Source organism: Diplotaxodon limnothrissa, linkage group LG17, assembly GCF_057381915.1.
Source record: "Diplotaxodon limnothrissa isolate DT_005_m linkage group LG17, D_limnothrissa_male_GT1.1, whole genome shotgun sequence".
Classification (NCBI taxonomy): Eukaryota; Metazoa; Chordata; class Actinopteri; order Cichliformes; family Cichlidae; genus Diplotaxodon; species Diplotaxodon limnothrissa.
In genome coordinates this window covers 24,638,484-24,664,406 of record NC_140612.1, presented here as the reverse complement: position 1 = coordinate 24,664,406, position 25,923 = coordinate 24,638,484, and the positions used below count along the sequence as shown (strand labels likewise).

The 25,923-nt window shown below is 40.5% G+C and overlaps 1 protein-coding gene across 1 annotated transcript; it reads right to left on the bottom strand.

The window, feature by feature from the left end:
- Nucleotides 1–928: 928 nt before the first annotated feature.
- Nucleotides 929–12,280, bottom strand: LOC146615054 (uncharacterized). Its single transcript, XM_085375906.1, has 7 exons — nucleotides 11,965–12,280; nucleotides 7,575–7,777; nucleotides 6,858–6,959; nucleotides 6,634–6,729; nucleotides 6,433–6,543; nucleotides 6,119–6,242; nucleotides 929–3,623 (listed from the first exon to the last, which is right to left on the bottom strand). Exons 1-7 carry the CDS (start codon nucleotides 11,990–11,992, stop codon nucleotides 1,003–1,005), a joined length of 3,285 nt encoding a protein of 1,094 aa, XP_085232032.1. The 5' UTR covers nucleotides 11,993–12,280; the 3' UTR covers nucleotides 929–1,002.
- Nucleotides 12,281–25,923: the final 13,643 nt, after the last annotated feature.

Below are 25,923 nucleotides of genomic sequence, written 5' to 3'. Positions count from 1 at the left end.
CGACACTTCTCCTAGATGCAGTGAAAACGTGCATGGGATATTCACTAGATTTCACACCCAACCGAGGGGGAGGGATGAACTTTTGCATTTTTTTTTCTTTTCCTTTGATGAGAACATGTATATTGTACAAAATATATATATATATGAAATATAAATTATACATGGTGTGAGGAGCAGGGATGTGGTGGAGTATAACAACAAAAAGGAATGTTACACTCGTGCTACAGTTTCTGTCGTTCCATGACATGCTTTTGTGGACAGCTAATAAAAGACCACAGGTTAAATCATATTAAAGGTCTCTGATTTTATTTCGCTTCGTCTCTGGAATGTTTTTCTCCATGATGGTGCGTTTATTCACGAAAAATAGAACAAGCCGAGATTTCCCCATCTTTCAGCTGCTTATATTTTATTTGGACAGAACTTTTTTTTTGTAGTTTTGCTATGGGCTCAAATTGTGGTCGTAAATCAGTTTTGTATGTGTAAAAAGAATTTGTGTGTGCGTAAAAAGATTTGTGTGTGGACTTAGCCAAAAAAAATACCTGTGAAACTCTGCACTCAAGTTTCAAGTTACAAGTACGAATTTTGACCCAGTTTTTCTTTCTTTCATCTGATTGGCCAATGTCATGTCAATCACAAATTTAACTATCCAATCAGAGAACAGGTGGGTTTGGCTATTGGAGGGGTGCTTTATGGAGTTTCAGATCCTTCGGTTGGCTTAGGTGCAGGGCCACGTTTCACACTACTAGGATAAACCCCAAATTACTAGACAACATAAGCAATTTTCTCATTCAAAAACAAAGAAGAGATGGTAAAATTCAAGTTTTTTTTATTGCAGAAAGATTTGCAAGCTGAAAATGTTCACTGGTTTTAGATACACACGTCTTAGAGATCAATGATATGTTCTTCAGAACATCAGAATGAATGGAAAGCAACAAAAGCACCAACGTTTAAACCGGTCAGAGTGTTTTTGGTGAACCATCTCATTAAGAGAGATTTGGATTTCTACTGAAACTCTATTCTCACTTCCTCTGTGAAAGATGACTCCACTTTAAATTCGTGAGTGAGCGAGTGTTCACAAAGGGATTTTTTTTGGAGGAACGCTAACCCACACTCCTCGCATACGTAGCTCTTTGGCTTCCCGGCGTGAGTCCGCCTGTGTTTCTTCATGTGGTAAGACAACCTGAAACCTTTGTCACATATGTCACATTTAAATGGCTTCTCTCCCGTGTGGATCCGCATGTGCGACTTCAAATAGCCCGACTGGATGAAGGCTTTGCCGCACACTTCGCACTTGTATGGCCGCTCCCCGGTGTGGTACCTGTTGTGGAGCCTGAGCTCGTTGGCGGTCAGGAAGGTCTTCCCGCACACGGTGCACTGGTGCGGCCTCTCTCCTGTGTGGATGAGCTCGTGCCTCTTCAGTGACGTCTCCTTCATGAACTGCTTGCCGCAGCTGTTGCAGGGATACCGGACCCCGATGTGGACTTGCTCCACGTGGTTTGTGAGCTGCAGCTTGGTACGATACGCCATGTTGCACTGTGTGCAGGCCCACGGCCTCTCCTCCGAGTGCGTTCCCATGTGGACCGTGAGCTCCGAGGCCGAGCGGTAGCACTTCCCGCACTGCCAGCAGAGGAAGGGTTTCTCCCCAGTGTGTTTCCGCTGATGCACCGTCAGACAGTTGGAGGACCTGAACTTCTCCGGGCACAAGTTACAAACATAAGGGAACTCTCCTTTATGGATTCTCTGATGAATGGCGAGGTAGGACAGCTGGATGAAGCTTTTGTCACACTGCGGGCAGGGATACGGCCCGGAGAAGTTGTGCTGTTTCTCGTAGTGTTCCCTCAAGCGTCTCAGTAAAGTGAAAGTCTTGTCGCACATTGTGCACTGCATAGGTCTGTGCATTAGCTTGTGCCTCTCAAAGGCAGCCTCGTTTGCCAGGATCTTCCCACACTCTTTGCAGTACAGGGGGTCGTGGATCCTCTGGTGCACTTTGAGCATGGTCATGCTCTTGAACTCTTTCCCGCAGTCGTCACATTTCATAATATCCCTCATTTCCAGCTTGCAAACGTTCTCCTGGTGGTCCTTCAAAGCGGACAGGTATTCGAAGTTCTTGCCACAGTTGGAACACCACACTGGGATCTTCAGAGGGGCCCCTTGCTGGAGGTCAGCGCTGCTCGCGTCGCTTTGGCTCGGCCCCGCCCTATGCTCCTTCTTCCACAAGAATCGACTGGTTTTCTTGTGACAGATGGCGTAAATCTGGTGTCTCTTGAGGCCGTGCATGTGTTTGAAGCGCTTCTTGCAGTGGACGCAGTGATACGGCCGATCGTCCGTGTGACACTGTATGTGTCTGTTCAGGGTTTTGACGCTGTCAAACGCTCGAGAGCACACCGGGCATACTTTCAGGCCTTTTTTGGCCACTTTTCGCATAGGCACAGCGGGGGGCTCCTCACATGTGTCTGCAGGAGTGTCCAGATTACTTTCCTGCTTATCAGCGTCTCCAGTCTCCACGCAGTTCTGCGTAAAAGTTTCGGCTTCAGCCAAAATCTGCTCCACCGTCTTGGTCTGCTCCTCTCTGATGCCCTCATGACCGTGAATAATCTGATGCTTCTTTAACGTGTCTTTGTACTTGAAGCCTTTCTCACATGTGACGCAAATAAAGGGACGCTCTTCGGAGTGAGATCGTAAATGCTTTGCAATGTCTGCAGTGCAGGGGAGGATCCTGCTGCAGATGGGACAGACTTTACCCTCCATCGACACCTCCGAAGCTGGCTGCGTATTTGAGCGCTGAGCCTCTTTCCTCCTTACCTTCTTCTGCTCTCTGCTTTTACAGATCTCCTTCTGGTGTCTCTTTAAAACATAAGGATTCTTGAATTTCTTCTCACAGAAAGAGCACTTGTATGGGCGATCCTCTGAGTGAGACTTCATGTGCCGCTCCATATCCACTCGGCGAGCAAAATACTTCCCACAAAAAGAGCAGTTTCTGTCTTCTGACATCTCTGAGGTGCTTGGATCCCCTGAGTCTTCCTCTTTACCGCTGTTGTACATCTCCCCCCTTTCGTGGACGCGCATGGTGTGTCTGTTCATGTCGTAATGGTCCCTGAATCGTTTGTCGCAGCTGGTGCACTTGTACTTAAGGTCCCGGTTTGCATCGTGAATCTCCTGGTGCCGTCTCATGGCCGCCGCCCGCAGGAAAGTCTTATTGCACACAGGACATGTTTTATTGTTAGGGTATTTTTTCCTTTGTCTCTTAGCCGTCGCTGAGTCTTGATCCTCTTTTAAGGCTCTTCTCTTCAACTCAAGTCTTTTGCTTTGTTTAAGTGGTTGAAAAGCGGCCGGCTTTAAGGCATCGCCTGCTTCCTCTTGCGTTCCGTCTTCTTCCGTTTCCTCCTCATTTATTACATTTTCTTCTTGGTCATCGACCAAACTGGGCGCCTGTTCGATCTGGATGTAGTCCAGCAGCGTCACAGTTTCACCCTCCACCTGGACGGTCATGCAGCTTTCCAGCTGCTCTGGTGCGTGCTGTAACTGTATTTGGTCTGGATCGATCACAACCTTCTCCAGCTGAGGAAGGGACAGCGAGGACAGGATGCAATTCCCAAATGAAGATGGAATGGCCTGAGTTTCATCTGAAGGAGAAAGAAGAATGCATTAGTTTTGTTAGAGTGTCAAAGCTCAAAGAAAAAGCAAAAGTGTGTTCGTGGTAGTGTTGTGCATAATATCAGTTTGCTGGTAAAAGGTTCCTGCAGCCTGAGTGGCCTACATGTACCATTCCATGCTCCTAGCAGTGGCAAGGACACAAACAAACACCAAAACTAGAAAAAAAATAGAGTGACCACCAAGTGCTAAACCAGTCCCTCTTGGGGGTTGTGAATTGGTGTTATTCTGTGTTAGTCCAAATATTCCTGTAATGTTGTGAGTAGTGTGCTTGTGATATTATAAAAATCCCATGAAGGGACCACAACTCGCCCATCTTGGACTTCAGGAAGCTTCTGTAGTCCTCATTTGCTCTGCAGTCATAAAGCAGCTCTTCACCTGCTGGATGTTCTGGTTAGAGCTGCCCTCTAGCTGCCCAAAAATGAACTACCATTGCCTGCTGGAGTCCAAGATGGTGGAGTTGAATGCTGTTTGACCACACGAGGAGAAACTATGTGGGCCACCACAGCACTGAAATGGTTCACCAACCAGTGCAAAAATGTGAATTAAGAAGACCTCAAGCTAACTGGTTAGCAGCTTCTGAACTTTCAATATAAGAGCAAGAGGACTTTCCACAGATTAACACAAAGATTCACAAAATATAATTGGAAGATTGTTAATATGACAAAGAAGCCACTACGCTGTATGTACGAAACAAAGAAACAAAAAAATCCCCTGAAAAATATAATTGACTGCACACATAACTAGACTCCTCAATTACTTTTTGTTTTTTAAGTGATGGTATACCTCCTGCTTGGTGTATGACTTTGTGTCAGACTGTGTGATTGTGGTGTTGTTTTTTGCGTAGCCATTTCCTTTATTGTCAGGTTTATAAAACTATGTAAAAGCTTTCATTTTCGTGATGAGTTGCTCTCATCGATCGGTTCACATCACATTTTCAGATCTCTTGGAACCCCGGTCAAGATGGTGCTTAAAAAATAAAAAATAAAATAAGTGCTACCACCTAATTTTAAGAGCTGGATGTTTTTAGGTATGAATGGTCTGTTTATGACAAATGTTATGAGACTAGTTAACCATCAAAGAAGAAAAATGTTCTGACCACCAATTATCGGTTGGTATTAGGGCTGCCACAAACAATTATTTTGATAGTCGACTAGTCACCGATTATTTCTGCGATTAGTCGACTAATCAGATCATGCAACGATTGGACTTAAAACGTACAGCTTATTGCACCAGCACACATCTGCTCTTATATAACTATCATTATGTGCTAACTAAAAATAAAGACAAGATGATAGTTTATTAAATTTTAATGAAATTTGCAGATTGTTTCAGTGAAGTTTAATAAACTCAGCCGTCTGCTCCTTGTTATCTAAAATATAACAGGACACCGGAGTATATTCTCAACCATCTCACACTTCTGATAATCAGTTGTCTGCTTGACGTTTATTCAGCTGTGTAAAAACTATAACTTTAATCTTAGCCAAACCGATTTACTCAGGAACAAATAAAGTACTAAAAAAAGCCAAACAATAACATTTAAGTTATCTAAGTGACTTATATATGTTTAACCTGAGTAACGAAAGACAGCGGTGGGTTTGAAAACGATTTGCTGGGAGTCCGGTGTTCTCACGGGCTCTAGTGAGCCTTGAACCCCGGCTAACTATTGAGCTGGTGGGTAACAGACGTCTCCGAAAACGTCGGAGCACTTTTGAAAATATGTGGTGTCTTGATAAACTGAGCAGATATTTGAGGTTTACACAGCTACATTCTCGCCAAACGTTTATTTTGTGACCCAGAAAGAATACTAAGAGTAATATTAAAACTAACTAGCTGCCGCCATTGTTGACAACTGGGACAGAGCTAGTTCTTCTTCGGGGTTTAACGGCAGCTGGCATCCTTGTACATGCAGTGCTGCCATCTTCTGTTTCAGTCCGTTATTACACTCTTAAATCCTACCACTTATTCCTGCGTCTTTTGGGATCTTACAAAGCTTCAAACGACGCATCGACTATTAAATCAGTCGTCGACGATCGTGACTAGTCGACTAATTTTTGCAGCCCTAGTTGGTATGCTGCAAAGCAGAGATAAATGTAGTTTTTGTTACATTTCTTCCACAGAAGTAAAAGAGAGTAGAATGTGGACCATTTAAACTTTAATTGTTTTAGTAACAGGTTGAGGACATTTTAATCTTCTCTCAAAGTGAAACATTAATGTTCATCAGGTTACTTTTTCTACAAATAACCTAACTGAAAATAAACTGCAAATAAACTCTTCTAACCTTTTCCACATGTCTGCGTTCTGTCTAAATACACTTTGCTGCTGTATTGTATGCCAACTGAGATGAGCAGATCATGCCAGAGATCAATACAGCTCAGAGAACAGCTGGACAGTGTTTGTAGACAAGTCCATCATCCATTCAGACTACATTAGCAACAATGTGCTCGTGACCCAAGACGAGACTCACCGCTCCAGTCGAAATGTCCCAGTGTTGTGTGATATTGCAGTACAGTTTTTAGGTGCTGCAGGTCAGGAACCGAGTGTGTACACTCCTCCAGAGCTGAAGGGACGGCACTGAGCATGGAAGCAGTCTAGAGAAGAAATGCAAAAAATACAAATAAAAGGAAATAAAAAGGTAGCCAAGGCCAAAATTTCACCATAAACCCTCTTCTGACTTGAAAGATTACTTGGAAAATTTGTAATTTTTTAAATGCAAACTGGACTTATTTAGGGAAGTAGAATAGTGCTGGAAAGGCCGCTTTGCCACACTTATTCTAGTACCTGTTGAATATCTGGAACTGGAAGAAGCTTCTCCAATCTGGACAGGAAGTCCAGCATTAAAACCTGAATAGCACTGTCATATTCAGGCCCAAAGTCAGTAGGGAAAACATGCTGAGGGTGGAAAAGAAATGTGTATTATATATTCTGTTTCTCTATTATTAGATAGGATACATGAGTTTGACAGCACATGATGTTACAAACCTGGAAGAACCTGTCCTTCTCTTCAGGATCCTTCAACAACAATTCAACCTGATCCACAAAGTTGGACTCTGGAAACTCAACATCTGCAAAAGACGGCTGGAAAAAAAAAAAAACTAAAAATCACAAGCTGCAATTTAGGAAGAAAAAAAAAAAAATAATCGGAGGGAAACTATGACCAGGCTGCTGGCCTACAGGGCACTTGTTTTTCTTCTAAAGGATCTAACCTGTGCTGCCCAAGTCGACACGAGGGCCTTGATCCTGTTCAGGTGCATCTCGATGGTTTCTCTGTCCGTTATCTGCTCGGTCCGACACAATTCAAGAACAACCTGAAACAAGATTTTATTAATTAAAAAAAACATTAACAAAGTCCAACTACAGCAGGGACTCTCCTGGCTTAGAAACAGGCCTGATTAAACAAGGCAGCAAACAGTCAGCACACCACATTTCCCTGATTACTGTAACCATTACTAAAAACAACACAGCCACACAGGATTGGCCTGTTGTCCATGTTTGGGAAGGATTTCAAAAAATGATCCGTTATCAGTATTATACATGACTATAGGGTAAAAATAAACAGCTGTACAACTACATAACAGTTAAAGAGATACATTTTAGAGTCCCTAACCCCAAAAAATTTCCAGTTCTCTCACCATGCAGCACTTTATCATCTGGTGAACTCACTCAGTTTTATTTAGGGAAGCTACTAGAACTGGTCTGCATGCTTTAATGTTACACAAGCAATAGTTTTTTTTACTGTACATTAGTACAGCACAGCACAAGTAACACTGTTTCTGCTCTTCTTAGAAAGAATGCAATTCAGAAAGATGGGTGACGGCGTCGATCTCTAAAGAGCCGTTAGCCTCCAGTGATTTCAATCAAGGGCCCCAAAGATTTCTCTAAACCTCGCCTATGGCAGCCACTCTTCCACAAGAGGGACTTACCCGTGCTCTGAGTCCCAGGAGGAGCTGAGCTTTCTGATCTGCATTTAGCATCTCAGGGACGATTTCTGTGACCGTGCTGATGAACTCCTCCACCATCCCATAGTCGTGCACGCTTCCCCCCTGCACGACGTGCCACATGGCCGCAGATACCAGGCGCAGAGGAGGTATGAAGAGGCGAAGAGATGGCAACAGGAGAGGTGGATCTGGAAAATATTTGTACAATATTTAAAAAGTTACTCACTGTAGATTAAATTAATCTGGAGCCTTGCAAAATAAACGGAAACTATCAAGAGAATGTGAAGAAGCAACTGCTTTGACTTTATGACAAAATATCTCTGCATTAGGTGCTCAAGATTGAAAATGGATTAAGTCCCGGAGTGGATGAAGGAGCAGATGTTGAAGGCTGTGGTTAAATAGTCCCAGATAGAAATCATGCTCCGTTACAAAGAAATTAAGTTAGAAGCTTAGGAGCATAGCCAGAATAGCTTTCCACCTGTGAAGGGAACTCTTAAAGTGAAGTAAAGCACGATGATGCTGAACACTTCCTGTGGATTAGTGCTTACAGCAGGTTGGAGGCGTAATGTAGCACTAGATTAATGTGCTCTCCACTGGCCGTTACACTAATTGTTTGACAAAAACAGATCAGACGAGGTGCAACTCCACTGCTGTTATGCAAACACAGAGAGAAAGAGAGACAGTGGAGTCTATTTCAAACTTTCCACATGAATGAAAGCTCATAAATGCTGAAGATCACTGATTTAAGGTCAACTGCATTTACATGAAGTAACGCATTATATACAGTGCTGTAAAAACCAAACAAAAAAAAGTCAAGTCACATCTCATTTGCTTACATTTCGCCAGGAAAAAGGGATATATGACAAAAAAAAGTTTGTACAACAAGCCTGAACGTGAGCATTTGGTACACCGGTATCGCCTTTATTGTTCAACACATCCTGAACTGTCTCACAGAAGATTCCTTGTCATTTTTTTAGTCTTCAGGATTAGTTCTCCAGGCTTTTGGGAGGACGTTCAAAGCTCTTCTTTGGATGTCAGCCATCTTTAGATGATCCCACACTGCTCCAATAAAGTTGAAATCCAGACTCACGACCTGTCTGAGGCCAATCCATGACCGATAGTGTGCACTGGCAGTGTGTTTAATCATTTTTCATGATTAAAAGGTTCAAGGTTCTTTATTTGTCACATGCATAGTTATACAAGTATAACACACAGTGAAATGAAACAGTGAAAAAAATGAGGCACCTCCTAATCAGATGTCTGCTAGATGGCATTACATGGTGATTTAGCATACTTCAGCCTTTCCCTTCATTAAGAATGACTTCTCAACAACCAACCTTCCACTGAGGTGAAGAGCAGATGACTCAACTGATGAGCAAGGTGCTTCTATTGTCAGGCCTTTGCAGGATTTTCTTCCCGTTTCTTCAGGACTTACTATTTTATGTTGTCACACTGTGTTATTACTGTGATTTAGTGTTTATGTCACTGGCTGCTAGTAAAAGTGACTAAAGATACGATTTAAAATGAGTTCTTTGCTAAATTGCCGCTTAAGTATAGATGAAACACTGCTTCATCCCTTGAGTTAGAAGCCTTTCTTGTGCTCAAATAATTCATAATAGCTCAAATAGTTCAAACTATCACAAAGAATTACAAGAAAGTCTAGCTTTGGGAGAAATATACAAAGTAATGAGAGGTGGCTCAAAACTTTTACACAGTGACTTACAGCTGAAGTGAACCTCACTAAGTTTGCAATTGAGAGCTTCGGTGTGTTGTGTCAAAAGCGATCGTCTTCCAAAAAGTGATTTGGGGTATGTGCCAAAAAACGAGCATGGGAATTTAAAATGTTGTTATAGTCTGTCAACATATGTCAAACATATTGCTCAGTAATGATGTGAAGTCACTGAGAGCCTGTAAGAATTTTCCTGTTGCAAGGTAGATCCAGGTTAAATGTCTCATTAATATTAAAAATCTCTTTCAAGAGAGATCTGGCCAGGAGGACAGCAGAAATTTCAACAGGTTTAACATTACAGTTGTATAAACAAACCGAAAGAACTAGATTTATTATACCATACCATACCATACCACCTTTATTTATAAAGCACTTTAACATAAAACCAGAGTTCACAAAGTGCTGTACATGCTAAAAGCATAAGTAAAGAAAATTAAAATGAGATAAGATAAAATAAATAACTAAAAAACTAAAATAAATTGAAACATGTCAAAACAAATTGAGTCAACCCCTCTAATCAATGCCAAAGGCTTCAGCGAATAAATATGTTTTAAGAAGACTTTTAAATTCAGAGAGAGAAGAGGCCTGCCTAACATGCAAGGGTAGATCATTCCACAACTTTGGAGCAACTACAGCAAAAGCACGATCACCTTTAGATTTATACTTAGTTTTTGGTACCTTAAGGAGCTGCTGATTGGCGGACCTAAGGGAACGGGCAGGTGTATATGGTTGTAGTAGCTCCGAGAGGTGGGGGGGGGGCCAGGCCATTAAGAGATTTAAAAGCAAATAAGAGAATTTTAAAAACAATCCTAAAATGTACAGGTAGCCAGTGGAGTGAAATTAAAATTGGGGTAATGTGCTCAAACTTTTTTGTTCCAGTTAAAAGACGTGCTGCAGCATTTTGCACAACCTGCAGGCGCCTAATGGACGCATCACTAACCCCAAAATAAAGTGCGTTACAATAATCCAGCCTAGAAGTAACAAAGGCATGGATTACTGTCTCAAAATGCTGTTTCGATAAGATGGGCTTTATTTTGGCTAATTCCCTCAAATGAAAAAAGCTAGATCTTACAACAGCTCTGACCTGGCTTTCAAGTTTAAGATTTGCCTCTATTTTAACTCCCAGATTAGTGATGACTGGTTTAACATACTGTGCCAGTGAACCAAGATCTATAATAGTGGCCTCAGAAGCGCCACCAAAAACCATCACTTCTGTTTTCTGTTCATTAAAATGTAAAAAGTTCAAAGCCATCCAGGCCCTTATATCATCAAGGCATCTGAGCAGCGGGTCTACTGAGAAGCCATTTATCTTTTTAAGTGGGAAATAAATCTGGGAGTCATCGGCGTAGCAGTGGAAAGAAATCCCATGTTTCCTGAAAATAGACCCAAGGGGTAGGAGATATAGAGAGAAAAGAAGCGGGCCTAAAACTGAACCCTGTGGGACCCCACATTGAAGAGAAGCAACAGAGGATACAAACTCCCCGAGTTTCACAGAGAAAGTTCGCTCTGCCAAATAGGATCTGAGCCACTGCAGTGCGGTACTCTGCATACCCACCAACTGCTCTAAACGGGAAATTAAAATATTATGATCCACTGTATCAAAAGCAGCAGTTAAATCTAACAGCACAATAATAACACAGTCACCTGAGTCATTTGCCAAAAACACATCATTAAAAACTCTTAAAAGGGCAGATTCGGTACTATGTAAAGCTTTAAAACCAGATTGGAAAACTTCTAAAATACCGTGTTCTTCTAGGAAGGACATTAATTGCTTGTAAACTACCTTTTCAAGAATCTTTGAGATAAAAGGCAGTTTGGAAATAGGTCTGTAATTCGCAATAATATCAGGATCAAGAGCATTATAAATATAGATACAATAAAGCAGACAGAGATAATTTCTTTGTTTTATATATAATTATTTTAAGTAAAGATATCAGAGAATAAATAAACAAAACAACAACGACGAAACAGAAATATCTGCCACACTTTGGCACAACAGGGCCCTCAGGTGGGTCTAGGCACTGGGAGTTTAGGGTGACTGATACGGCTACCCCCATATACATTCACAGGCTAACAAGAGCGTCGTAATTATGATGCACCAGACATGAGCGTCTCTACCCAGATAGTAAACTCGGCTGTGAAAGCCCGGGCTCTCTAATGAGGAAAACTTAGGGACTGTAAAAGTACATGTACACATCAACACACTTTTTCGTTTGAATAACAATATATAAACGGCGTTGCTCGTTATATATTTAATGTTTATTCGACTTTCATACATTAGGTGTCATAACGCTTCGCTACTCTGGTTAAAGCCCCCGAAGGCAGCATCTGTGGCTGTTACAGTTAGTGCTAATTTCGGTTGCTAACTGATGCCAACCCCCTGCTGCTAGTTAACCACCCCTGCCCGCTACATTAAAGCATGCAGTCATAAAATAACCGAAAGCGTTCTTAGATAACTATCTTTGCTGACGCTGAGCTCCTTCCACTAACCACCGCACGCAGCAGCTCCCTGGCGCTGTAACGTAGCACAACGATACCGCCATGTCAGAGCGGGGTACGCCATGTTCAAAATCGGGCGCACACACACAAAAAGAAAAGCCAATAACTCGTTGCGACATAGAAATCTTTACATACACGTTAGCTTACCGTTATTAACATGTCGTGGGCTCTCCATGTTGTCTCAAAAAGCGCTCAAGCGAATAAGCAAATCAACTCGGGGTTGTTGTGAGTTGCAGTCCGCCGGACCCTGCGGTGCAAGTTGCCGGGGAGGAAGGGCGGCTCGACGATCTGGTAGAAACGCGCAGGCGTACTCAACACATTAAGTTTTGCTGGTTATTACTCAGTAGCGTCAGTCTGTTGCTGTTTTGTGTCTTCTCATACGACCTGCTAGGGCACATCTTCTGTTACGTTCGGTGACGGAAGCACATGTATGATAAATCTACAAAACTTGTGATTTTCTTCTTCTGCTTCTTACAAAGCTAACATGTCCGTCTTCTTCTCCTGTGCATGTCAGGATCACACGATGCATGATCGCTGCCCTCTAGAGGCGTTTTAAGGAACTATGTCCAAACAGTATGTGATTCTCAGGAGCAAATACGAGGAATTCTTTAGTTTTTCCTTGTTTATTTAATCTCACTGTACCGGTACTGAGAGACACAGTCGACCCTCATCCATGCATGGGATGTACTATTAACAGATAGGGGAAGTAGCTGACATCAAGAAATCCTATAAGTACAGTAAAGGACAACACGGAGGCTCTGATCATGGCAGCACAAGAACAGAACCTAATCGCCAGATCCATAGAGGCAGGAGTCTACCACAGCCATCAGGGCACAAGCTGCAAGCTCTGCAAAGGTGCCCGGAGACTATCCAAGACATAGCATTAGGAAGTACGATGTAAGCTGGGACTCCTATTCTATGGCTGGTGCATGAGGACTAGAAGTCCCCAATTCCCTATGGGTGTTCTAACTTTTATTTCCCATATAGACTAGATTTTTTATCAAGATGTTTTTTGTAACCCCCCCTCCCTAGGCTATAGACGAAAACTGTTGATCCAAATGATATGACAGCATAATGATAAATGGCCCAGATGGGTCGTACTTGTCTATAATAGCCTACCTTCATTAAAGACATTAAAAAAATCATAGTTTTCATTCAGGATATAATTTTAATACAAATATTTTCTGACCCTAAACGTTTTATATTAGGTTTGTACCCAGTTAATTATATTATCTCACTGAATCAAACAAAGTTTTTATAAATATGTTTGTTATTGGCAAGGGCAGGGATAGCTCAGTAGGTAGAGTGGTTGCCCCATGATCGGAAGGTCGGTCACTGAACGGTTACCCTGAGGTGCCCCTGAGCAAGGTACCGTCCCTACACGCTGCTCCCCGGGCGCTGCATTGGTGGCTGCCCACCCATTCAATGGGTGAATGGGTTAAATGCAGAGAAGTAATTTCCCTATGGGGACTAACACATTAGCCATTTTCCTGTAATGTAGAAAATGGCTAATGAGCCCAATATGAAGAAATGGTTCTCTACCTTATAGCTACAACAGAAAAAAATACTTATTACTAATTATTTTGTAAAGAAAGGCTTTTTCTTTCTCTTGAGTCATCCAGAGAAAACTGATTTTAGTGTTGGTGTCATCTGATGATGTATCTATATAGCTTCAAGCATAATTTTCTTTTGATACCTTGTTCGTTGTTCATAGTTGATTTATATATGCGTTTCCAAAATTAATAAACTATTGACAAACATAGTTAATTATTTAATAATGTATTTTTAGCTATTTTCATTTTGGCATTATTGATGCCCATACGGGAAACATGATATACTTAATTGAAATAATAAAATATGGCTTTAATTTAAAGGAAATTAAGTTTTAATGGATTAACAATATATTGACTAAATTATTTATTATTATATTTATTTTCAATTGTGATTAATAAATGACACGTTTACTAAATTATTTATTGAATTGCTTGTCTTTTTTATTTGGTCACTCTTGGCATGCCATATTAAACCATTATACACTTAAACAGTGAAATAAATAAATGCTTTTAAATTACATGAAATAATATTTTAATTAATAGAATTTGATATTATTATTGGACGTGATAAGCAGAAGCGATCACATACACTGGCTAATACATTGTTTGCATAGATATCATTACTCCTTTTTCCTCTTCAATCCCTTTATTCTGCTGCGCAGCTGGGTGCAGTAATCATCAAGGACACAAAGCTAACCTTTTTTTTAATCGCTTCCCTGTTGATTCAGATAGAAGAATACGAAAAAACTAGTGCTGTCAGCATTAATCTCGTTAAAACAACGTTAACGCCATAATCGCCTTAACGCGGCAAATCTCCGTTAGCGAGTTAGCACAGATCGCCCCATGCGTGGGGCTGCACAGCGTCAATGCGTTAGTGCGGTTAGCTTGTTAGTGCATTAGCGCCATGCACGTATCTCTTTCAAGCAACATTTGATCATTTAAAATGTTTAAATTTATATTCTCATTATCTCTTTCTAGTTTTTTTTCTTTCTCATCTTTTTCATCTGCCTCCTCTGACACAACTCTCGCCTTCTCATCTCTATCTCATCCTCTCCCTCCTTTCCTGAAACCTCCCTCCTGAAATGAAGTTAGGGTTCTAAGATAAGAAATCTTACATGAACATGCTTATTTAATCTCGATATTATTGCACTTAGTTATTTTCAGCAGATCAGACATGCAACCCTCCCATCTCTGGACAGCCAACAGGAGATTGCTAAACCACAGCATAACGTAACAGGCTAACCTTATGCCAGTAACGTTAGTCCACAGCATTCTAAAACATTTAAACTAATTTCCCTCTGATCAACAGTTTGAATACATTTTCACATCACAAGAGTTTATTTGCTCCCCGAGACTGCTCCCATTAGATCCACTTCAAAAAAAGTTTAAATAACAGCAGTGAACAGAAGCTAGCAGCAGCACTTACTGATGGAAAGTTATGGATATGCTCAACATTTCACCTCGGTATTGCTGTCATATATCACAAATGACCTACGTTGACATTGACAATGTGAGGGATAATGCATAGAGACGTGTCAATATCAAATATATTATAAAAATCCAGTGACAGGGGTTTGTTGTCCATCTTGACACAAGACTCTGATAAGCATTCAAACTTTTGGAGGCCTTGAGTGGTTGTTGATAACATAATGATATACATTGTGTGGCATGATGACAGGGAGAATGCCAGGGTTACACTTCACAGCATCAGTAAATACTCGGAGGCTGTAAGTTAACATCCATCTTCAGCCCTCCCTTGCCAAGTTTCTCCACATAACCAGCAAGATGCCTTTCAAGAAAGTATTTTACTTCCTCTGAGACAGTATACATTTGTTTGTTTGCACATAGTTGCCATAATTTATCATGTTTAGTAGGTTTTCCCACTATATTTCAGGATTATTAGACATCAAAAATGGCTAGCTAGTTAATGTCATGTGGTAAGGGGTCCTATGTGTTCAAAACCTCTATTTTAATGTTAAATAAAATTTTTGAAAAATGACCAAATTCTCCCAAGCAATATGATATACAGTGGTGGGAAAGGGGCAGTCGTGCCAAAGATGGAGGCTGCGTCTCCTGGAATGCTGTCGGGCCCTTCAGTAGCTGTTACTAGTGTAGTTTAATGTAATGAAAATATGTCAGCTTTGTAAAACAATGTGAAACTTGCAGTTTTTAGAAAAAATATCATTATATAAGGAGATTTTACACTTAAGTATTGCTAACTAGCTAGCTAACGTTAATGGGACAGTCAATGCTAACATATCCTACTCTTAACTTTAGCATTCTTGTACACATATTACCTTAAATTTTTATTTGAAATGTTTTGTAAAGCCTCTCAAGCAACAGGGTGAAACTTCAAGTGGTTGTCGCTATAAATAATGTATATACTAACTGTTGATAAATAACTGGCAGGCTAATCTATACTATTTTTAAAAAAGGTCTTGAGGTTAGCAAAACCAAGCAACCCTTGTTGCTGCAGCAATTTAAAATAAGCTGAGAGTCACACCATTAGGATAGCCAAATTTCACTCTCATATAGACTAATTTTGTCTTTCTCTCTTACGACTACAGTTGATTGTTCAGTAAAGTTAGCACGAAACCCGGTCACAAAGTTAATGGCAGCCTTCCTTTAAAAATGTTTGGAGAAATCTTAGAGGAGAAGGAGAAATATTTAAAAATGATAATGTTGAAAGATAATGAGTTTGTAATTATCGGTGGTGTTATATGGGTTTCCCAAGTTGTGCTTTAACATTACAAATAAAGATGCTTGTTGTGTGTTAACCAACAAACAAACAGGTGTTCTGAAAAACCCAGTTGCAGGATTATTTGAATGGAGCCAGCGCCTCTCTACCTACACAATCAGGAACAGAGTGTACATAGCCAATCTATAGAGCTGCTAGGAGGCCTGCCATAACTGTCCTTTCACCATCAGGCTTGTTTGCGTTTGTGTTGGCAAAATGTGCTCTGGAGCCTGAACATATGGAGGAACATTATGTTCAGCGATGACTCCAAATTCTGCCTGTGGCAGTTGGATCATCATGATGGTGTGGAGTAACATCACTACCTAACTGGTCCAACACCTTTAGTCTCTGTTCAAATTCTGAAGTGCTTGATTGCATTATGTACAGTTTTATACACGTTTGTTTGACTATTTTTTTAAAAATTATTTTCACAGTTTGTTACAAAACAGGGAAAAAAAAGGATTTAATTCATTCTAGTGGCAGAACATGCAAAGTTAGAATGGAGAAGCTTGTCTTTGACCAAAGCAGCATTCTAGAAAGTTTCCTTTGAGCTCTGTCGGCATTACCAAATCTTGCTTTTGAGCACAGCAACAATCCCGCTGTAATTTCTCCAGAAATTGTGTAGTCTAGCTTTCAGTTTATTCTTACTCTAAATCAGAAATATGTTTTCCAGTATGCTGTCAATGGTCTTCTTCAGCCAGTAGATGGCAGCATGGTAGTGCTAATGAGGCTCAGGACTCCCTTGTGTTTGTGCTCTGCTGCCACAGCTTCTGTTGGAGGATTTTGATTCTGTAAGTTTCCTCAGCCTTAACACAACCCAGTATTTCTCCCTCACTGACAACCTTGCTACTATCCTCATTGAGAATACAGCAAGCGCGTTTGTTTATGCCGTTCTTTCCATTTATTTCATGTCACATAAAAATCACAACAACTGTTACTACATGCACCATGGTTTCAAATAAGCTGTATTGTTCTTCTCTGCTTTACGGTGTGTTTCACCTGACTTCTTGAGTGACAGTTGAAACCTCAACAGCATCATTCCTGTACTCAAGAGAAACTCCTCCTCTCTCTCTCTCTCTGCAAAATCAAAGGCCAGCTGAGTCAGAGGCTCTCCAGAGTGTTGGGAGCAGATCACTTTTTAACCCAAAGTATATTGATTTATATGGGCCTGTAATTGCTTCAGTGTGTCCTGGATTATTCCCCCCATAATTGAGGCCTGGCACAGGTCTCTTTCCTAGACATAGCCTCCCCAGTGCCAGGTGGTGGGTAGAGAGAGAAGCACCGCACCCACTGCCCAGCCAGCTGGAGAGAACCAGGGAGCTGCGGCCTTTACCCCCACAGTCACTGTTCTACATGGGATAAGCAAACAGTACAAACAGTACACTTCCATGCATGCTTTGAGGTATCTCTTGCAAGTCTTCGTCCAGCTCTAATTGCAGTATGAGATAGCACATTGCAGGGAAAGCTGGATGGGACAGACAGCCAGCTTCAATCACTGACACAAAGTCCTGAATCTGTGCATTGTTTTAGATTTTTGGCTCTCAGCTTGTGTCTCCAGGATTTGTTGTGTTTACTGAAACCACATATTAAGACTGTAATTGCTGTACATGCTATTGTTCAGCTGTTTGTTTTGTGTTTTTGTTTCTGACTCAGTGGAACAGTCCGGGATTTCGTAATGGATGGAAACGCTCGCACGCTCGAACAGGTCTCGGGGTGAATGCCGTGCCATAAATATATGAGGTAGACACTTTTTAAAGCAAACACTCACAGTCTAAGATGCTGCAGGGTGTGCCACTATGTTGCAGTGATTTTTAAATCTGAGTGGAGTTTTTCTTTATGCTGTCCCCTGTTGGGATATTTGAAAATAAATTTGTAAAATTCCTTAACGAATATCATGTCTGTATGCAAAGTATGAAACTATCACCGACAGCTGATTAAGTTGGCTCTGCATAAAGACTAGCAGAGATAATAACATCTACTAGAAACTCTAAACATTTAGTAATAAGCACAGCAACCAAGTAATGATCTTGTTTCCTTTAAGGCAAGGCAAGGCAAGGCAAGTTTATTTGTATAGCACAATTCAACAACAAGGTGATTCAAAGTGCTTTACAGAGACATTAGAAACAAGAACAAATAAAAAGCATGATTTAAAATTGATTAAAACAAGCAAATAACCTAACTAACTAATTAACAAACAAACAAACAAACAAACAAACAAAACAGTATATAAAATCAAAACAGATAAAATCAGAACAGTAGATAAAATCAGTAGTTAAATGTAAGTTTTGAAATTTAAGCTTAAAGTGTGGATTTGGTGCTTTATTCAAATGCAGCTGAGAACAGGTGAGTCTTCAACCTGGATTTAAATAAACTGAGTGTTTCAGCTGATCTGAGGCTTTCTGGGAGTTTGTTCCAGATATAAGGAGCATAAAAGCTGAATGCAGCTTCTCCGTGTCTGGTTCTGACTCTGGGAACTGATAAAAGACCGGATCCAGATGACCTGAGGGATCTGGATGGTTCATACTGGGTCAGGAGGTCATTGATGTATTTTGGTCCTAAACCATTCAGAGCTTTATAGGCCAGCATCAGAACTTTAAAGTCTATCCTCTGACGGACAGGCAGCCAGTGTAAGAACCTCAGAGCTGGACTGATGTGGTCCACTTTTTTGGTCTTAGTGAGGACTCGAGCAGCAGAGTTCTGAATGAGCTGTAGTTGTCTGACTGATTTTTTAGGTAGACCTGTAAAGATGCTGTTACAGTAATCAAGCCTACTAAAGATGAATGCATGGACTAGTTTTTCCAGGTCCTGTTGAGACATCAGATCTTTTATCCTTGATATATTCTTGAGGTGATAGTAAGCTGACTTTGTTATTGTCTTAATGTGTTTTTCTAAGTTTAGGTCTGCATCCATCACTACACCCAAATTTCTCGCCTGGTTTGTGGTTTTTAGATGTATAGATTGAAGTTCTCTGGTGACCTGTAATCGTTTTTCTTTGGCGCCAAAGACTATTACCTCAGTTTTGTTTTTGTTTAGCTGGAGAAAATTGTGGCACAACCAGTCATTGATTTCCTCAATGCATTTACCAAGAGCCTGTACAGGGCCTCGGTCTCCTGGTGACATTGTGATATATATTTGTGTGTCATCTGCATAGCTGTGATAGTTTATTTTGTTGTTGTTTATAATCTGTGCCAGTGGGAGCATGTAGATGTTAAACAGAAGGGGTCCCAAGATGGAACCTTGGGGAACTCCACATGTGATACTTGTCTGCTCAGATGTGAAGTTACCTATTGATACAAAGTATTTCCTGTTTTCTACGTATGTTTTGAACCAGTTTAGTACAGTTCCTGAAAGACCTGTCCAGTTCTCCAGTCGTTTGAGTAATATGTTGTGGTCAACTGTATCAAATGCTGCACTGAGATCCAGTAAAACTAGGACTGACATTTTTCCACTGTCTGTATTCAGACATATGTCATTAAACACTTTGGTCAGAGCGGTTTCAGTGCTGTGGTTCTGTCTAAAACCTGACTGGAAGGCATCGTAGCAATTATTCTGTTTTAAGAAGTAACTGAGCTGTTGAGAAACTGCTTTTTGACATTAACTAGTAATGATTTAATGAATTTCTTCTACTACAGCTACTTTTAATACCACTGATATTTAATTAGAACTTTGATCTTTCTGGGTTAACTTTAGCTTTAATTACTCCTTTCAAACCATTAATGTGGATGTTCCCATTCCTACAAGACTGCTCAAAGAAGTCCTACCATTAATTAATGCTTCAGTCTTAAAGGTGATCAATCTATATTAATGCGCTATATTCCAAGGGCCTGCAAGCTGGCCGTCTTTTTAAGTAAACTGCTACTTAAAAAGCCATCACTTGACCCAGTTTATCCCAAAAATTCTTGAATGAGTAGTTGTCACAAAGCTAACAGATCAGAGGAATGGCTTATTTGAAGAGTTTCAGTCAGGTTTCAGAGCTCATCACAGCACAGAAACATCTTTAGTGAAGGTTACAAATGATCTTCTTGTGGCCTCTGACAGTGGACTCATCTCTGTGCTTGTCCTGCTAGACTTCAGTGCAGCGTTCGATACTGTCGACAATGATATCATATTAGAACAATTAGAGCATGCTGTAGATTTTACAGGTACTGCACTGCGGTGGTTTGAATCATATCTATGTAATAGACTCCATTTTGTTCATGTAAATGAAGAGTCTTCTTCACACGCTGAGGTTAATTATGGAGTTCCACAGGGTTCAGTGCTAGGACCAATTCTGTTTACATTATACATGCTTCCCTTAGATGACACAGATAAACTGCAGAATGTCTTAAAGACACTGGCTCCCTGTTAAATCCAGCATTGGAGTTAAAATCCTGCTTCTCTTATACAAGGTCTTGAAAAATCAGGCCCAATCTTATCTTAATGACCTCATAGTACCATATCACCCGGAGCTCTTCACTGCAGGTTTGCTTGTAGTTCCTCGAGTATTTAAAAGTAGAATGGGAGGCAGACCCCTCAGGTTTCAGACCCATCTTCTGTGGAACCAACTTCCAGATAAATAAAATGAACTGAAATTAAATAATGATCCCATTACTGGATAGACTGTGTCTAAAAGACAATCTGAAAAGCCACCAGAGAGCTTCATCTTTTTGCAAAAGAAGTCCATGGAAAAATGACTCTATTGCTTATTTGATTTATAACCTCAACAAATTCTTCATTAGTTTTTGGCCTCAAATTGCTCAAATAGTTTTGAGTTCAATTTCTTGGTTTTATAGATAGATTAAATATAAAAGACTGCATCGATTTGCAGACTTGTTTTGAAACTGTGGAGTGCTTTGGCTGTTGTCATCTTGGTTTTCTTCAAACTTGAAGTTATGATTCTGAAGCTGAAGTCAATAACAATGTAGCCAGGCCTGAAAGCAAACTCTGCTCATTTTAAAATAGACTTCTATGTAATCCAATCTATTTTGCAGGAAGAACTCTGTACAGCTGTTGAATGACACCAGTACGTGTTGTGGCAGCACAAATATTTATTTTATTATTGTTTATTTGTCATGTAATAATCTCCTGTTTTCAGGTAACTACAGCAGAGGTTTGCAAACATTTTCTAGCACGCCTCTCCTGCAAAGCCAAATTCAAGCCACGCACACCACATTTTTATCAATCATTAACGATTAAAAAAACATCCAAGTTGAATTTTAGTGAAATTAAGGTCAATATCAGCATCAGCACTCGATTTGGCATATTTACTACGCGAATCCTAACCTTTCAGCTTTGATTCATCGCATGTTTTTCTCCTCCAGCAGCTCGATGACCCACCAAGGGGGCCCACCCCACAGTCTGGCTACTAACCACTGGTGTATGGTAGGGTTATCTGTGATTTCTACTGAAAATGACAACAAAAAATATTGTTTATTAACATGTTCCTAGTTTAGTTTGCTTAAAATCCCACAACAAACAGTTAAACCGTCCCAGAGATCTTTGTGAAAAAGTAGGTTTTGATCATCAACAGGCACCATAGAGTTTCCCGGCCTTTTTGCCAGAATACTGTGACCCCTCTGTGTTACCGTGGAAACATAGCGTATCAAAACAAGCACCCCCATTTCTTGCGTTTCTCTCCATGACGCACCTTTATTTCTTCCATATGAACAGCGTATGGCACAGCGGAGGGCTTTGATAACAATATCTGCTCCGAGTGCCACACACAAATTCATGTAGCACCACACCCTGTTTAACTACCCGACTTGGAGAAAGAAGAAGAAGAAGGAAAAAACTGAAATTACCCCTACAATCACTTGCAATAGATACCCTTGTTTCATTGTTTTTGCAAAGCTTTTTTGTTTTACTCAATGGTAGCAGAGGAAATATAACACAGAGAAACCATTGAGCTGGAAAAACCCTCAGACTAATCAACAAAATAGAGCAGGATTGCTCTCCTAATCAAGTGTGTGTAAGTGCATGCATGTGTGCGTGTCCTCAAGTGAACTTGTGTGTGTGCCCAGACATATCCCCAGCCTCACACTTTCCCTCCCATCTTGGGTACCAGCCCTGCAATACACACACACACACACACACACACACACACACACACACACACACACACACACACACACACACACACAGAGCCCTCCATCCTCCCTTGCATGCAGGTTATGCAAAACCAAAAAGCTTTTATCTTCTTTTTCATCCACTCTAAATCTTCCTCTCGCTTTCATCCACTCGCATTCATTTGCATTCTGTACCGCGCTCCGTATCCTCTGACTCGGACGTTTGTTTGGCAGGAGGTACCCGACGGGATGCTGTTAACACTGCAAAAAGTGTCCATCTTTACAAGCCTTCCTGTGTTAACATCTTAAAGCTGTTCCAAATGAGGTGATTATAACTCCATTTGTAACCAAGAGCTTTCTCCTGTGTGAGTCTCTCCTTTTTCTTTTTTTTTTTAAGCAAAAAGTGCAGGTTTTATTTACAAACTGAGGATGGGGAAATAAGTGGGAATTAATAAGTGGAATTTTATATATATATATATATATATATATATATATATATATATATATATATATATATATATATATATATATATATATATATGTCTAAGATGCACGTTTGATCAAAAAAACTTGCACAGATGGACACTCTTTGCAGCGAGCGCTGTCTCCCTTCCTACACCAGAAGGGAGTAAAAACAAGCCTTTCCCTGGTCAATGAGTTCACTGGGGCGGACGTCTCCTTAGACAAGGCTGTGGGGGGGAGGTGTTGGATGAGGGGATTCAAAAGTCTTGCAACCAAAGAGAAAAGAGAAGGAGTGAAGGAGAGGGAGGGAAACCTGGCACCGAGGCAGCTCAGAGACCTGGGCATTAGAAACAGAGAGCAAGGGAAGGTCAGCCTGCCCACTCCCCCTTCCTCTTCTTCCTCCTACTACTGCATCAGCAGATGTACTGCACAAGCCCGTCATCAATACTGCCAGACCACAGCCACAGTGATAACAGGAAAGTCTGTGATGAAGCATTTACACGCTAGATTGTGTGTGTGCTTTTTATGTCAGCAGGCAGTGAAAGATGAGATTTTACATCTAAGATCAGCTATCAGCAGAGAGGCTTACGGGCATCGGCGAATGAACTGATGCTAACAAGGCTGTCCTCTGGCTTGAAAGCAGCTTTGTCCTTCTAAGAAGAGAAGCATCACCCTCATCATCATCATCATCACCATCACATTCTAAACTAAATCAGCATCTCCTGCAAATGGCGCTCGGTTTATATCTCCAAGCTGCTGTCCTGAAAGGAAGAAAAGTCATGTCGTGCATTAACCTAAAGTTAGGTAGGGCAATCAAAGATAGTTCATCAAGCTAAAGTTTGGCAGTGCAAATGTGTTATTTAATTCACCAAGTGTCCTTGAATGTGCATTTAGCTGGACTGGGATGGTGTAAAGTAGAGCTGCAATTAAGTTTAATATCTTTAGCCATTAATCAACCAAGAAAAATTGCCATCCTAAGTCCACCAGAATCCAAGCTGTCACATCTAAATTTACAGTCATATTTCACATTTTAGAAGCCAGTACCAATAAAGACCTTTCTTTTTAGAGGAAAAATAAAGAAAATTTTGTAGTAGGACTTAACTTTTCAGAATTTTACATGGTTTTTACTTTATGGTGCAATTTTCTATCATATGATAAACTCAAACATTATATAATAATATACCGATGTCCTCCGTAAATGTTTGCTATTCACTCTCCTTACACTGTATGGGAGTTGTACTAAACAAAGACTGTATATAAAAGATGGTTGTGCTTTGGGGTTTGTGAAGGTGGTGATGTCACAATAGCTACAGCCATCTTTTATATTCTCTATGGTAACAGACAAAAACTGTATATAAAAGAAGTTTCATGGTGTGGAAAGTAAAGCAAGTCTAGATTCCTTCTAACAGCCAGTAGGTGGTGACTCCTCTGTTTTCAAAAGCAAGTCTCTGTACAGAAGTCTTACAGACAATGATCCTTGAGCTCCTGCCTGCTAGCTATCTTGTTTTGGGTCTCACATCTTAGTCTTACTAAATGCATCATGATTTTCATTTTGAAAATGATGCTCATTAACGAGTAACAAGGGGCTCTAAACTGTACTCAACATTCAGAGCAGGCCTACTTAACTCATACTCTCCAGCATCCATTAAAACTTATAAATTACCGCCTCAATTGTGCAGCGTATGCTTCTGAACAGTTGTGGAATACATTTAAAATAAATCCCAACGGAATCATACGATCAATCCCACTGCAACTTCCACAGAAACTGCATAGTCTAATTCGCCACCATTGTTTTTATTCCCTTGTATGTGATTTTATTTCTGTCATACGTACTGATTTGTGTGTCTGTGGATGAAATTGTCCACTTTTAAAGTCCACTTCTGGATGTTTGAAGGGTTTGTGTCACGCTGAATCAATTTGCCTACATGTGTCACACATGTCTGTCTTATTATCTTAATGCTAATGGCAACTGATCTCCTGTTTTTATGACATTAAAACTCCTTTTCTGCTACTCAACTCGGTTTTTAGGGGGTTCCATTAAGTGATAAAACCTGGTAGCAGGTACTTTATTTAATACCTACTCAGAAGGGGTTTCAGGTGTTCTGAGTCGAACATTTGACATCTACAGACTGCACGCCACTGATTGGCCAGTCTGTGGCATCACAGTGACAAGTCATAAGACCGTCTCCTTCACAAAAATTAAACTGGCCATTTAAGGTGCAGACACTTATTGGTTTAGCAGCAGGTATAGCATCGCCCTAATGTCCTCCATTGTTGTGTTTTTGAGTTACATACAAATGACAAGACAGGACTTTTGGCTAGATTGCTATAACGACCCCAAACACTTTAAAAAGGTACTCAATTGTAATGGAAAATGACCAAAAATGAGTGGAATAGAGTTGAATCGAGTAGAGCCGAGCAGTTATTAGTGGAAAAGAGGCATAAGGGGTAAAACAAAGATCAACTGTCCCACTTGGATCCCTCTGGAGCTTTAGGCAACAAGAAAATACATCTTCTCAGCAAAGTAACAAAGTAGCTATCATAGACTGTATATCAGAGATGGACATTGGCACTGGTTTATGGAGTCACTGGAGCATCAACTTGAACATTTTTGTTGGTCTGTTTTGGTGTTTTCAAAGTGTACGTAGTGAGAAAAGGAAGGATTTAGGACCCTAAATTACAAACAACTACCAAAACTAAAAACTGAGACATTAAGATCATCAGGAAAATGTTTAATAGTTTCTTAAAGACTTCTGTTCGACTCCTGAAGCATCACCACCTTCTGGCTGTTAGAAAGAGTGCAGGTTTACGGCACTTATGCACTCCCTGTGCAGCATTAAATCAGATCAATGTGCTTGTTTGGCTGCGCTCTAAACACATATGCAGATGTTTGTAAAAGATAGTGTTTGCTGTAGTAAAGTGCACCCGTTAGTGAAGGAGAAACCACATCAACCCAGACTGAGATCTTAAGGAATACAGCTCATGTCTGCTGAACAACTACAGATGTAGTCAACAACGAAATACGGAGAACAATAAATAGACAATTTTGGCTCGTCTTCACCCATTAAACCGAATAAACACCAGCTCATGACCCTCTCAGATAATCTGCAGGTATCTGTTTATTGAGATTATGAATCAATCTACTGTTTGTTAAATAAAAATTCAAACAATGAAAAGTAAAAAAAAAAAAACAACAAAAAAAAACCACAAAAGAAATGATTTGTGTGGCATTGGGACACATTTTGGGGTGTTTTTTTTGCTTAAAGAAAACAACTTTATTAACAGCAGATTAAGCTCTAATTAAGCAGCA

Excerpts from the sequence above, each read along its gene's own strand:
- LOC146615054 (XM_085375906.1), bottom strand. The coding sequence starts at position 11,992 with ATGGAGAGCCCACGACATGTTAATAACG. Across the intron at positions 6,730-6,857 it reads TGTCGACTTGGGCAGCACAG|CCGTCTTTTGCAGATGTTGA; the intron begins GTTAGATCCTTT and ends TTTTTTTTCCAG. Across the intron at positions 6,544-6,633 it reads AGAAGGACAGGTTCTTCCAG|CATGTTTTCCCTACTGACTT; the intron begins GTTTGTAACATC and ends TTCCACCCTCAG.